The 15,525-nt window shown below is 40.5% G+C and overlaps 1 protein-coding gene across 2 annotated transcripts in view; it reads right to left on the bottom strand.

Annotated features, from left to right (window-relative positions):
- Positions 1-15,525, bottom strand: part of znf609a (zinc finger protein 609a) — a 104,650-nt gene that overhangs the window by 12,017 nt on the left and 77,108 nt on the right. For both annotated transcript variants that reach the window (XM_079412201.1, XM_079412202.1), the window contains one exon: positions 9,536-9,761. In XM_079412201.1, the coding sequence (XP_079268327.1) occupies positions 9,536-9,761 (226 nt within the window). The remainder of the gene's footprint in view (positions 1-9,535; positions 9,762-15,525) is intronic.

The raw sequence follows: 15,525 nt of genomic DNA, 5'->3' as shown, positions 1-15,525 counted from the left end.
CTGGAATCCATCCAAAAAGATCATCCGCATCCAGCGTTCCCAAGATCTGTCAACTTCAGTCTCAGCTTCCTGCAGGTTGTGTGCCATCTGTTTGACATTTAGCACAACAAAATCCAGACATTGAGAGATGCAGAGCACCACAAGAGTGACAGGAAATTAGCTTACACCTACTAAACCTGATTTGTTAACACCAGGTGGCAGCAGCTATCATTTTTTAAGGATGTAGTATCAGGAAACATCAAGTGCCTGGAAGACAGTACACACCTCTACAACTCCCCAGCCACCCACAATGCAATTCCACAAAGCACACTCAATCAAGCAACTGACCTTCCTAAACGCCACGAGAAAAATTGATCTATGGTGCTTTTGAGGACAGCCTCTGCAACCTCTCATTGTGACTGACAAAGCACACAAGAGATATCTGTTTGATTTCAAGCTGCAAGGCGCTATTCGCAATGGGGCATCAATTGCCTGCTTCTAAAACAGCTTATCAAGAGGTGCCAGGCAATAAAAATTTCACACCGCAGTCGATTGCAAAGGGAGACAAAAACCCTCCATGTGTTTAGTTCTGCCTTTCACGCTGCGTTTCCTTGACAACTGGCAACTGCGAGCAGCCACTGCAACGGCGCTCATTCCATCTCAATGACACAAGTGGGGAAATTGAGCAGAATACTCGAATCATGTCTCCAAATGGGAAATGTCGATAATTGGCCTTTTGTACGATACCACTACATCTGCTAACAATTAGCATGACATCAGCTGTTGTTGGAATGGCAATTGTTACCACTGAAACCGGACCCAGGACCACCGACATGGCAAGGTGAATTGCAGAGTTAACCAACCTGCCAATTCAGTGTCATTTTCTGAAACGTATAATATTATTTCGAATGGCACACAGAGCAAGGACCTTATTCCAGCACTCTATAAAAGGAAGCTGTAACTGGAACCCTGTCTGATTCTTTCGGTTTCAGAGCCTCAATAAAACACATTGAAACAGTGTAGTACAGTACAGCCTGGGAAACAGGTGTGTACTCACTTCCAGAAACAATAAAGAGTATTATGACACAGGTGTGCCACACAGCCAACGGGAAATCACTGCGACGTACAGAGAATATGTATGTGCGTAACTCACATTCCCTGCCAGTGACCTCTGTGTGTCAGCAAGTCTCTTGACGAAACCTGAGCACTAGTCATCAGCTTTGAAGCAACATTTGCACCCTTGCACCAGAAACCTTTACTGCAGACTACTTTAGTTTTACTTTAGTGCAGTATAACTGCAGGTGTGGCTGCAAATTCTCCCGCATGGCTGATATTTCCAGTGCTTAATTCTGTAAATGGAAGCACTGACCTGCTCAGACCGACAGCCTCCTAACGTTTACCGAACACAAACGGTCTTCTCAGCAAACATGGAACATTCTCTCATGTTAGCGTTTGGTTCCTGTTTGGTTATTTTTCTGGGAACCAAAAAGTGTTTTAAGAAATTTCTCTCTAGGTTCTTTTTTTGCAGCCATAAACTTTTTCCATCCACCTATTTTTATGTGCATTTTGGAATATCGCAAAAAAACAACACTGGATGGAAATGCTAAGATGTGCATAAATTCTAAAAATTTGCATAAAAAGCTTTTGTGCACATCTGAGCAGGATAAACTTTTGATCTGTTAAGACAAAATGCGCATAAACTATGATGGAAACACATCTAATAAATTTCTACATACGCATCAAAAAAGTCATGTGACTTTGCACGATGGGACGGGATACCTTGACTAACCGGCGGACTGATCTCGTTCCACAGCATCTGAAATGTTGTTTTGGTCGTTCTGAAATGCCCGAGCAAAGTCTGTCGTCAAACTATTTCTGTATAATAGTCTTTTACACGACTGCGTTCACCTCAGAAAGCAATGACCGCATGTTTCATCTGCTCACTCTGAGGCGCAAGTAACTACATTTTTTATGGAAATTATATTAATTTGCCTCTCCTACTTTTATTAGTGATATTTAGTGCCAGTTTATCAGGAAGTGACAATTTTATTGTCTTAGTCTTGTTGGATGGAAACGGTGCTTTATTTGCAAATGTTTAATCCGATATTCCAGTTTTGCGCATAAGTTAATTTTGCATCCGTGCATGGAAACATAGCTATTGTTGCAGGGGTGCTTCTTGTGACAACCTAATGAAAAATCATACAGCACGTTCTCTAATGGCTATTTATTTTTTTATAACCGAAGAACTGACATTCTCAGAATATTCTGAGAACCAAAACTCTGCATGCTACACCAAGAAAACGAAGCCTTTAACACGATGGCACAAGAAATATGAAATGCAATCTAGTCTTAAACGAACAATCCCTTACTTCACAGTGCTATGAACATAGCATAGTAAAAACCTCCCCACGCCCTAGGTCTTCATTCATCTGTAATTAGTCACAGACAACCTGTAAATCATTTTAGCATTCTCACAGGTTTGGTCGCAGACAGATTAAGACAGCGCTCCTAATTGTGAAGATTAAGGCAAGCGAGGCGATGAGAACTGGGGGTAGGAGGGCTGCTGGAACTGGCTACAAACAATGAGATATAAAACCAACCTTGTTTCCATCTGCTCATGAAGCAGCCGTTTATTCACTCTCGAAAGCCGCCCAATCATTAACCAAGCTGTAACTCTCTCCCTCTCTCAAGGGAAGGGAGCCTCAGGCAGTTGGTTCCACTTATCTGGTGAATTCTTTCAACGTTACACATTTCCCTCCTCTCTATGCCAGTTAAATCTTATGTAATCTGCAATTCTGCAAATGGTTATCTGCACGGATCGACAAACAAGAATACATATCTTAATGCCACTTGGTTTGCAACAAACCGCAGCTCTGAGCGGAGCACTCGCTCCAAAGCACGCTGAGCTAAATCAGACGCTTTGAGATTATTCTACGTGACAGATTCACTGCAGCCATCGACATGTTAAAGCGCCATTCCATTGTTTGTTGATTTTGCAAGAGCTTGCCCAAACTTTCACTGTATGCCTCTTAACCCGGTGAAATTTTGAGAGGATGAATCATTACAAGTCTGTGGATCACGGAAAACGTGACGGCGAACAAGTTGAAAGCACTTGCTTCATTGTGCTCGCCTTGGCTGTTTTTCCCACTCGCTGTGCGGGGCTCTCAATGGCTGTTTTGCATACCTCTGTGCTGCCTAGCTGCCAAGAGAAGCAAATTGGTGTGCCAGACAAGTCCAAACTAAGACTGCAGGCTCATTTTCTAGGCTAAGAGAAGAGCTCGCTGTCTAACCGAGTGAAGAAATAGACACTAAAAAGCCCTGAATGATTGATGCTAGTCGACTGAGGGCTCTTGTTTGTCTTTTGTTTGAAGGGCAGGTAGCATTTTTACATTTAAACACAAGCTACATTACATGAAACTGACATTGGGGAGCCAATAGCTTATAAAGACTGGATGTTGATGGGCAGAAGAAAGGCCCTTTATACCACACCTGAAGAATCCCCGAGATCAAATGGACTGAAAAAAACCTTCCTTAAAATCTTCCTTAAAGAGAAAAAACAAACATGGTGAATTCAGAGACTGAGGCTAAGAGTACTCTCTTTGGGTGAGTCTTTAAGAGAACCTTGGCAGTGACTGGAAGAATGGAAGTCTGATCCCACCCCCCACCCAAAGAGCAGTGCACTTGTCATCTTATATCCCGTTTCCACCCAGTGCCCTTGCCTTTGAGCAAGAAAAGGGTCATCACCATTGCTTTAGGCCCCTTAGTTCAACCTTCCCCCAATAGCCCCATCAAAGAGTATCCTATTGGCAACAAAGAACTGACAAGACCAAAAGAGAAAAGGGGGCTCTCACCGCCTGGGGTCACAGTCTAATTTCTCCCGCAAAGAGTTTCATTAATGGGCAAGCATGGTCCCCGTAATCTGCCACTGTGTCCCGCTGGGTGTGGGGAGGGGGCAAGACTGCAGGTCCCCCGGCATTGACCCGGCACCTCCTTTCCCATTCTCTTTTAACTCATCATTCCCCGTAGACCCTCTTTTCACTGGCTGACGGTCAAATAGAGAGAAAGAGGGTGGAAAAGGGCATCGGTGTGACCGGGTAAGACAAAGGCAGGCTAACAAGTCACTCACGAGAGCTCAAGCTCAGGGAGAGTCCGTATTCAAGGGTGTTTCAGGAGTTATTGTGTCTGATTAATTTGGGATTAGCCAGAACGCAGGGACAAACACATCTGTACACATCTGATTCTTTTCTTTCTTCCTTTTTGGAGTCACAGCACAAGATTACACAAAATTTAAAAAGTTTAAAAAATGCACATCATACACCTTGTATGGACTGCATTATGTATTTTTGATTAAATAATCAATAGGACAAAAAAGGTCACAACATTATGTACACACACACACACACACACACGTGTGTGAGGGTGCGTTATTTTCTATATTTATGTGAAATGATGATCAAACCACTTAATGAAAGAAATCCTGAATTAAAAATAAGCTCTTGCTAATAAAAGACAATCACAAATGTTCCTGTTTGACATCTGTTTTTGCACGAGACTAGTGCAGGAATAATAAATCATCTTAAAAACAACTGAGAACACAATTGGTTGTCAAAGACCTGAGGCTGTGGTCCTTTGACATGCTTGCTCGGGTGGCTGCCTCTACTGATTATCTGGGTCACATGACCGAGGTGAGCAGGTCTCCTGGGAGAGGAGAAGGGGAAGGAGGGGACGTGAAGGGGCTCTTCTTTTGTAATCTCCACACTAGTGATTTGGCACAGCTGAGTAACTTGTGCTCAGCAGAGGGGTGAGAACATTCCCTTCCCTCGGACATCCATCCTCAGCACTTCTACCCAGTGGACGATGAAGGGTTGCCAGGTGGCAATTATAAACCCTTGAGTAAAGCGGGAGGATGGAATCATACGAGAGTGAAAGGTACACAGCAAAACTTGCCATTCAAACCTGGAAAATAAACACAAAGACTCCCGTCTTCCCAGGCGATATCACTTTAGCATTACAGAAGACAGCTCTGAGGAACTAACGTCAACACTGTTGAGGTCGTTCTCAGCTGGCATGTCTTCATCGGTTTCGGATTTTCAGCTTGCAAAAGCCAGGAGGAGAAATGCGAGAACGAGCTGCATCTGGTCATTGTTTTCCAATATTGACAGCCTGCCGAGCGCTGACAGGAACCGAGAAAGTCAGCTGGATCCCCGCTGCGAAATGTTAGAGCTGTTGGACGAGGAGGAGAAAGACTTTGATGGAAGATGTGAGGAAAAAAGGAAGAGACGAAAAGGGAAGTGTGGAACAAAACCAAAAGCAGAGCGAGGCCGAGTTGAGGCTTGACCACAAGCTGAGAGAGAAAAAGACAGGCTGGATCTGGCATTCTGTATGCACTTGGCTTGGCGAGGTCCGTCTGACTGACAGAGAAAAGAAAGAGACAAGAGAGACTAAGAAAAGGAATGAATACCAGTCTCTTCGGGGCAAACATGACAGCCCAACAGGGCTCTTTGTGCGTTTTCCAGACCGACTTGCCTGAGCCGACATCCACATGTCAAGTGTCTGTCTTCATTACATTTCTTCGTAAAAGGGGACAATAGCCACGGCACTAGACTTCTGCTCTGGATTTGGACAATGCCACCATGTTTATGACAGACACGCCGGTTGGAGAGGTGGAAATGTGCCACCAAGAGAAACCGCTTTCAGACAGCTCCAAGGATCTCCTCACAGCAAAGTAAACAACCTCTAATTGTTTGGAAAGGTCTGGCGGTTCTCCAAAACATTTGTCTTATCTCCTTCGCCATTTTCCTGCTTCACAATCCCTTTTATTTCCAGGAAAGACAAAGGGTTTGTGGTTGAGGCTTATTTGAACACCAGAACATCATGCTTTGAAGACGGTGAACACAGGACTGGTTATGGTCTACTCCCGATAATAAGAGAAAACTTGCTTGGAGATATTGGCACAAAGGACCTGGTATGCGTGTGTAGAGGTTTGCCACCCAGACTCAAGAATCGAAACAACTTTGGCATGACAAACGCTAGTGTCATGCCAGCCCACCACAGGGATTTTATTCTGGCAAGGAACTCCAGGAGTCATAAAACACTGGAAGATTTGAGTGTGTCAGTAGGTGGGGTTGACAAGAGACGAGACTCCTGGCGCAGAAACACATGTTGCTGTGCTGCTCTTGTGAAATGTCACTTTCTCTGAGCTTTTTGCTCCCTCGCCCAATCTGCTGTCTCCTCTCCGTGAACCTCCTGTTACTCGCTCTGGTTTCGATGAGCTGTCACAGGTTGATGGAGGAGGGTCTGGGTTGCCAGGTCAGGGGCACTTCCATCTCCTCATGCTGACAGCCCTGGAGGAAAGCGATCTTTCATCCGCACAGTTCCCTTTAAACACTGCCACCCCAAAGGTCAGTATTTTGCAGTCAAATTACAACGCAAAGAGGTTGTTTAAACTTTAGGTGCAAATGAACATGACTGTAGTTAAACAGAATGCAGCATTTTGGATGAGAATAACATGCATAAGCAGAATAATTCATGCACCAGTGATGCAGAAAAACTAACCAGCTGTGCGAGTAAATTTCTATTAGCTGGGGTGATTTATTCTGATTGCTAACACCTACAACTACAAGACCCGTCAGTTTTAATTGTGAAACTTCACCAAAAAACAAACAAACTGAAATTATATTTAATTTCTATAGTTATTAGAAATTAAATATAAAAATAACATTGAAAAAAAAAAACTAAAAAATATTTTCATGACTGTAAAACTGACAACAAAGGTTTTAGATGCACATTATAAAACTTGAAATACACAACCCACTTGCATTAAAAAGATAGCAAAGATCGAAATAACACTAGACTAAATTAAATTATACCAGTTTAGCAAGTGTACCAGGTTTGTTTAGTCAAATGCATTTAACTTCCGCAGTCCTAAAATACTATAAGATTAAAGCTAAATGAAAACTAAAAACACTAAAGCGAAGCCAAAACTAACAATGCAGTGAAAATGGCAACACCACGATTTACAATAAGGGTTCATTTGTTGTTAGTTCATTTTATTAATTAACATGAACAAACAATGACCTATAGCATTTATTAATGTTAATTTCATTCACTTAAACAATTCAATGCACTGTCAACTAACACAAACTATTTTTACTAGCATGCAATAAAAAAAAATCTTTGTTAGTTCACTATTAGTTAACTAATGTTAAAAAATAAGACCTTACTGTAAGGTATTTGTGCAAAAACTAAACCAAATCAAAAGTACAATTTTTTTTATTAAAGTGCACGTAAAAATATATAATATAATAACCCTGCTTGTATGAACTTCATAAACACCACACTAGTTTTATGTAAGCCACAGTAGATCAGATGGACTAATAAGCCAGAAGTCCATCCATTACACAACTCTCCAAAGAGCTCAGAAAGCCTCCGGGCATCCAAACAGAGACGTCTCTAACAGCTCCAACTGCAAGGCATGCTGGTCTGGCTGTTATTGCTCATTCCCGTGACCCTCTCTGGAGGCACTTTCAGACTTTCCTCTGGCTTGTTTTCTGCACTTGTCAAATGGAGACCACTGTGCCACGAGACCTCAGCACTGGATCATCAGGAGGTAAAGCGAGACGGATGGAGATATGAGGAGACCGGGGGAAGACAGGAAGCATTTGATGTGGAGTGAACTAGCACAACTTCTGTGCGTTAGCGGAGCTAATGGTGCTAATGGAACGAGTGGCCGAAGGTGAAAGTACGAGCTGCGCGGCGCCTTTTGACCTTGCCTGAAATTGTCAGTCGTAGCGATTCTGTGTTATCGCAACAAAGAAGAAACATGGCTGGGTGTTCAAATAACAGTCATCAGCCAAATAGCTGAGCAAGACTTACTCGTGTTACAACATACAGTACCATTAGCCTGCTAAAACAGGACCTCTATTGTCAGGTTTATTTGCCTATAAATGCCCGCTAGTTTATACAAAAAAATAAAGCTCGCCCGAAGGGACTGTCTGACAGACAGCTAATAACAAGCTTCACAGGACTGAGGAAGAAAAACCGAGGGGTTAAGCTTTATCAGGTGGAGAAAGCAAACTGCGATGTCTGGATTTAGTTTGTTTATAGCACAAACACTCACAAATGGCTACAGCGACGCAGTCCTGACATGCAGATCTAAACAGTTTGGCACCGGTCCTGGATGAACAACATCAGTTTTAGGGGAGAAAAAGCATTGCGTAATGAGGCAAACAGCAGCTTTTCTGTCAATCACCTGCTCCAGCTCAAAGCCAAGCTGGAATTAGTGTCCAGGAAACTAAACAAGCAAATATAAGCGTGTTCTTCTTAGTCTGCACTTCACTAGATGAGCAACAAGCACAAAACAGGCTGAACTGTTTATATGTGCAATATCCTGCAAGCATTTTTTGGGAAACCACATATTAAACATCCTTGCAAGCTGACAGAAATAACATCCTGAAAAACATCACAGAATCTGAGTGTCAGCCAATCAGAAAACTAGCATTTTTAGAGGGCGGAGCTTCAGTGAAAGGACGTGATTTCAAGTAATCGAAATGAACCACGATATGGCTTAGTGCGATTGTGCGTTATTTTAGTATTATAGATATACTAGTTTATGTTCATATTTTGAATTAGATTTGATTTTTATACTCCGTTTTATTATAGTTAACCAAAACTAAAACCATTAAAAAAAAAAAGTTACTTGACAAATGTTAACTGACGTTAAATTAAATATTAAAAAACTTTTTGCTATTATTTAGTTTACCTTGACAAACTAAAACTGAAATAAAAATGAATTAAAACTATATAGACAAAAAACAAAAACGAATAACATTTACAAACAAAACTACTAAAACTTTAAAATTAAAACGAACACAAAATATATAAAAAATAAAACAAATTCAAACTATTAATAAAAATTATAATATAATCATAAATTATAATAATCTCAGTAATACTAAAAATCTTTAAAACACATTTTCTTTTTTAATTTTAATTTTAGTTAAAATATTTTGTAATTTTACTGTCAGTTTTTTTGGGAACTAGCCGAAATAAAATGTTTTTTTATATCATAAAAAGCCTTATATATTCTTATATTTTACATCAAATTTTATTTTAAATAATGAAAATGGTTTTAATTAATGATAATAAGCGCAGCTCTGTGTTCATTTACACACGAGCATCTCATGATCCAGTGTTTTCAGCATCTCTGCAGAGTTTGGGACACTTATAAGGTTTAGTTGAAAATGCAACATCCCCCAACCGTCTTCTCAAAATTGTAATGAGAAGCACTTATAAATCGGCTGTTATTAACAAGAGAGAAACTCTAAGGGCTCCCAGCAGATATCTATAATCAAAATAGTGTTTTTGCCAAAAGAGTGCATCCTACAAAGAATCTTAGAAAACCTGAAGCACTGTAAATCACGAACTGCAGAAAAATTGCAATTTGATTTTCCCCAAATCGAGCAGCTCTAGTCTTCATTTCAACTGACAAGAGTTTAACATTAAATATAACAGTGATTAAATGTGAGTGTAGCATCCATCTGGCTCCAGTCCTTACCGTCCTCAGTCTCCTGCCAGACGATGCCCTCCAGGTTGACGCTGGTGCCAGGTTCACAGGGACCCAGACATTCGGGCTCGGTGGCCAGAGCCACGTCAGAGGTGTTGACGGCCACGGAGCGCGTGCGGACCATGATCTGCTCACACGAGGAGGAGATGTCGCTGTTGCCGACAGGAGCGAGGAGGTGGAGCGGTGGCGGTGCCGGCGTGGAGACCGGAGACTCCATCTGCGGGAGATTTCAGAAAGGATTCAGTTAGCGAGTGATGATAAAAATCACAGGACCACATCAAAACACTGTTTGATAAAAGTGCAAGAGGAATCACACCTGTAGGATGATATAAAAACATTCAATTACGACTATTTTAACCACCATTTGTAATTAATACAGAACATTAAATAACATATTTATGTAATACATTATTTATATATGTGACCTGGACCACAAAACCAGTCATAAGGGTCAATTTATCCAAATTGAGATTTATACTTCATCTGAATAAATAAGCTTTCCATTGATGTATGGTTAGGTCCACATATTTTTGGACACAGGCACAATTTTATTATTTTAGCTGCTGACCCAAAACATATTAACATAAGTTAGTTAAATAATGAATATGGGCTTAAAGTGCACACTAAAAATATAAATGAACAAAACTATGCAAAATGAATTTGCATTACCTACACTTTAAGTTATTTATAAAGTAATACCAGAATACATAAGTTTGAAGGCTTCTGAAAGAAAAACTGCATGGTTAGATGTGAATGAGTTTTTCGTTATTAAAGCTCATCATAATAAACATACATATCAAGTAAGGTAAAAGGAATAAAGCGAGGATAAGCAATGTAATTACAGTGACTGTAAACAGACAGCAATGGAAGCATAAACTGACATTAGGCTTAACGTCAAACCTCTACGTTCAATTACAGCAATTATGAGACTGGCGAGGGTGAAGTATGTGAACACAGAACAGAGCCTGGGATTATTTAACCTTAGTGCCAAGAACCATTAGCGCTCTCTGTGATTATTACTCATGGCCAACGATGCTTAATGCTTCAGGTTCATCATAGCCACAGCTGTTCCTCCTCGACCCGTCCCCACTGCAACCATTCAGTTTCACAAACACTCCTGCAAACTCACGCATGAGCCCATATGATAATCTAATTATGGACTTTGGTTGAATTGAATTAAGGCTTTTTGGTGGGTGAAAAAGTATTCAAAACAAGGCTAAATGTGCCAATTTAATTTAAAATTAACTTTAAACTACTGCAAAGTAATTAGTCCATTTCTCTGTTGACATGCATCCTTATGCTCTTGAATTTGTTTGAGATAAATGGGTTTGGCAGACATACGGACCAAACAACTGCTTTACGAACAATCATGCTTATTTAATAAGAACGACTGAATTCAACTAAATACAAATTTGACTTTTCGATTTGATGACAAACATTTAAAATGCCACATTTAGTGTAAAAAGAAAGTGTGTTAAAAACAAAGTTTGGTTTTGATTTCATATCGTCTTCAGATGTAAACACCCTCATGACCGATTGTGTATTCTGTACCACAACAAAATATAAAAGCTGTATAAAGTGAAAGAAAAATAGAAAACGGAAAGGCAAGATGTGGGTGGCTGTTAATGAGAGACGACTGAAGAAGCATAAACATTTGTTCCTATTGTGACTCACTGCTTGTTCACCAAAGACAAGCAGCAGAAGAGGACTGTAATTGATAAAGCAATGCCGAGGTCATGCATTCAATTCCCAGGGAACGCATGAACTGATCAAATGAAGGTAATGCAAGTTGCTTTGGATTAAAATGCCAGCCAAATGCATAAACATGAATGAAAAAATGTCAAGATTTCTAAATTATAAAAAAAGAAGAAGAAAAAAAAGATTTCAAAAGGGTGTTTTCTCAGTGATGCAACAGAAGAACCATTTTGGTTCCTCAAACAACCTTTTGGTGAACCGTTGATAAATGAACCAATTAAATTTTTTTTTTAAATAATTTAAATAACCTTTTTCAACTATAAACATTTAAATATAAAGTTTTGGAATCTACGGAGAACCTTTAACATCCATGGAACCTTTCAATGCACAAAAGGTTCTTTATAATGGCAAAACGTTTCTTTAGATTATTAACATTTTCTTCACATTTCCCAAAAAAAAAAAAAAGGCTTTAAGGAACTGGTTCCATTGAAGCCAAATAAAGGACCTTTATTTTTAAGAGTCTATAGGGCCTTTCGCACCACAGGAACCTTTTCATAGTGCCGAACTAATTGTGGATCTACCCACTTTTTGGTGTGTTCGCAGCGCGGGAACTAGGAACGGTTTTAGATCCAGGAACTCTGTTTGGAGGAACTAAATTAGCTCCTACTTCAGAGTAGCATCTAAAACAGTTCTATCCGTGCTTAATGCTTAAACTATCCGTGACGTAAGTGTGCGCTGATTGGCTAAACGCGTACGAAAACGCCCTCAGCCGCCATGATTTAAAACACAGTGTAAACTTATACTGTGTAAACATTGTATCATACTGAGAGACCTGAAGACTTCTTCTACGGCGTTTTGTGCTTCTATCAGCCTCAATGAAATGCTGCAAATCGTCGTTGGAGATTGTGAAACCAGTGAGACACAACAAAAACACAGCGTTGTTCTTCTTTGTTTACGTTGTTGAACGCCATGTACAAATGACGTCGCTGTCGACCGGCTTACGCCACTTCTTAGTACCCACTGTGGGTGCGAATGCAACCCTTTAAATGGTAATAAAGCAGTGCGAAAGGCCCTTATGTAGGTTTAAGATTCTTCCAAAACACATTGCACAAAATTAATACAAATTAAATTAAAATAAAAAAATTAAATGTAAATGTATTTGTAATAGTGCTGTCAATTGATGAAATTTTTTAAATTGATCACGATTAATCCCACCTAACATTAAAGTTTTTTAATATACTTTTATATTGCAATAATTTCACAGTCAATATTCAAATTAAATGAAGAAACAACAAAGTATAAAACAGTATATTCGCAATATTTGTTTAATGCCATCTATTTTTATGACAATGTGAGAATCACTGATACCAACACTGCTGATGTCTCTAGGATAGTTTCCCCCTCCTAATATTTAACTATTGACTATATGTAATGTTAGAGCACATGCTGTAATGCTGATCTGACACGCATGCTCAGTTTCATTTGTGCTTTAATATGAAATAAGCATGCTCCGCTGTATTTGTGCATGCAACTGAAGAGCACGCGCTACGAGCAGCACTAATTTGTAATACACTTTTATTAAAAGAAATATTGGACTTTTTACGTGTAAAAAATAAAATAAAATCGTGCATTTCTGTAACTGAACAAAAACACCTAGCTGAATAAAATGAATCATGGTGTTGGAGGAAACACTGCCGGCCTTGTTCAGCGTTCCCCTCCCTTCCCCAGTGAGCACTCTTGAATTTACAGTCTTGTTACTAAAAAGTCACAAGACCACAGAGTGTTTGCGAGGGAACTGCGGAGTCACGCACTCTAATTCCAGTTCTCAGTCAACCCCGATGCGTCTGACATGAAAGGAGAAATGTTGAGCTGAATTGAGACGATTTCATTGGACGACCAGCGTTTTTCTTTATGAGGGAAGAGCGACTGCGAGCTCTGCTTCAGCTCCTTCTCTTCAGTTGGATGGTGTGCATTGGCTGTGCTTTAGTGTGTCGGCAGTAAGAAAGCGAACACATGGCTTCAGCTGGGATTACTGGAGGATTAGACCGAGGGTGTTGCATCTGAACACCTGTCCTCTGCTACGCTACTGTAAGTGCTGTTTACACATACAGCACAAACATCTATACCGGAGGACTACTATAAGGTCATGTGAAACCCACTGACACAAGACAGAAAAGACTGATGAGTGTTAAAGAGCTCAATGAGAGCCACTTGCCAGTAAAACCAGTGTGGAACTGCAAACAACAAAGACCTCTTCAAATCCAAATCAAATGGCACAAAATGCTTAAGGCATGATGATGGAGTGCTTACCAACTACATCACAGTACAATACGCTTCACATTTTATGATTGAATAAATTGCAGTGCATCACAATATCTTTAGTGATGACCGGTGTTTCCCCTGCCATTATCTTAGGAGGCGGCCCGCCCTCCCAACAGCACCCCCCGCCCCACTTGAAGGTCAAGTTCATTTTATTTGATTATGCTTTGTTGTAAATAAAATACAAATTATTAAAAAATATATATTTTTTCTCAATCTCCCTACAGTCTCTCTTACCTGCCTCACACTGATTGGTCATTAGCAGCTTTAGGGGAGGGCCCTTTGTCTCTCAGGTGAAAATCACTTAATATTCAAGGCCATTTCCACTCCCTCGCATATTGGCTTTAGATCACAAAACATGTCTTTAAAAATGTAAATCAATATATTGTTTTCTGTGAGCAATTAAACGAGCTGATTTTTGCATCATTTTGAAGCAAAAACTCTAGGCTACAAGATCCAGTTCTCAGAAGTCTTGAGAGCAAATGTTCTGTATGTGTTTTATGGTCTTATTTCAGTGACTTCAAAATTGTAGTTTTTCACTAACCACGCATAAACGTTGCTTTCTCAAAAACACAATCATGTACATAAATGCTGCTAACATATTATTGTAGCCCAGTTTGTGCTGTTTACAGTGTTATTAGACTTTAGCCATTTACATTTTCATAAGCAACTGAAAAAAGCTCAAATGTCAGGACATGTCAAAACTTCTCCAGGCCCCCAAAACATCCTCAGACCCCAGGGGGTTCATTGTAATATTAAATCCCCTTTGTTTTCCAAAAAAAAAAGATTGTTTAATTTTCATTAATTAAAAGATAAATTAAATGAATGATTTTATGCCGGAAAAAACGGAACCCCCCCTCAAAGCCGCAAACCTAGGGGAAACATTGGATTGTGTCAACCGAGTTTTACATTCCCAAACCATAATCCAGAATGTGTTATCTCCACAGAAAGACCACCAAATGCTTACCATACGCACCAGCCGCTAAACCCAAACAGCCTCTCGAGTCGCTCAGCATGAGGTGGAACGACTTGAGGGAAAAAACGCTCTGGAAACAAGAGCTAAATTAATATGGAACCTCAGAGGGAGAGACGGCGAGGTTCAACAAAAACAACGTTCACTTCCTGGCTCGTTTACTCATTTGCGGTCTGAAGCACACCATTAGCGGTTCTGAGCTCGTTTTCTTTGCGTTTCCCTCCAAGTTTGGCGAATACTAGCCCTGCTGTCCGCACACACCCCAGAGATCCTGCGGTTAACACAAGATTGAGTTTTTAAAAAAAAAAATGACACACCAAGCCAAAAAATAAATCCTGCACTTTTTCTGAAACTATCATTTAAATCACCCCAAATCTACATCATAATCTGGGCCGACGACAGGCTTTACTTATCAAGTACAACTGAGTGAAATGAATGCCTCTACAGGAAAGAAACATGATCTGCTTCTTCAGAGTCGATGGGCGACCCAAGCAAGAGTGACACTTGATAGGACGCTTGTAAAAGAACTCGGGAACTCTTTCTTTGCCAATGGAGAAGGACTAGGGGGGTCCCGTTCGGCTCTGGAAAGCTTCAGGCAACCAGTGTAGAAAACAATTTCAGCGGAGCAAACGATCTCGCCAAACCCTTTGAGGAGAAGCACAAAACTAAGAAGTCTGGGAAGAAAGACTGGAGGAAAGGAATCTCCCCCAGTGGTACTAGAAATTCAGATACTTGTGTGATCAGACGTCTTGGGGAGGCGAAATGCAGCTCGGCCCCCATCTGAGGAAAATCACATCTGTTAAACGAGTGTCATACATTAACTTGAAATGCACAACCGTGAGCTACACGCCGATGGAAATACCAGATGCCTCGTGCTCAGAGAGCAAAGTAACGTCTAGCCACAACACAATGACCACAGAGGTGGGTGTGCATGATGACTTCAAAATGTTAGCAGGGAAAAAACCCAAGAGCGCCTGCCAAGACAAGCTGCTGC

The sequence above is a fragment of the Barbus barbus genome (assembly GCF_936440315.1).
Source record: "Barbus barbus genome assembly, chromosome: 48".
Lineage (NCBI taxonomy): Eukaryota > Metazoa > Chordata > Actinopteri > Cypriniformes > Cyprinidae > Barbus > Barbus barbus.
The sequence above is the reverse complement of the archived record's forward strand: the minus strand, read 5'-3'. Positions and strand labels throughout refer to the sequence as shown.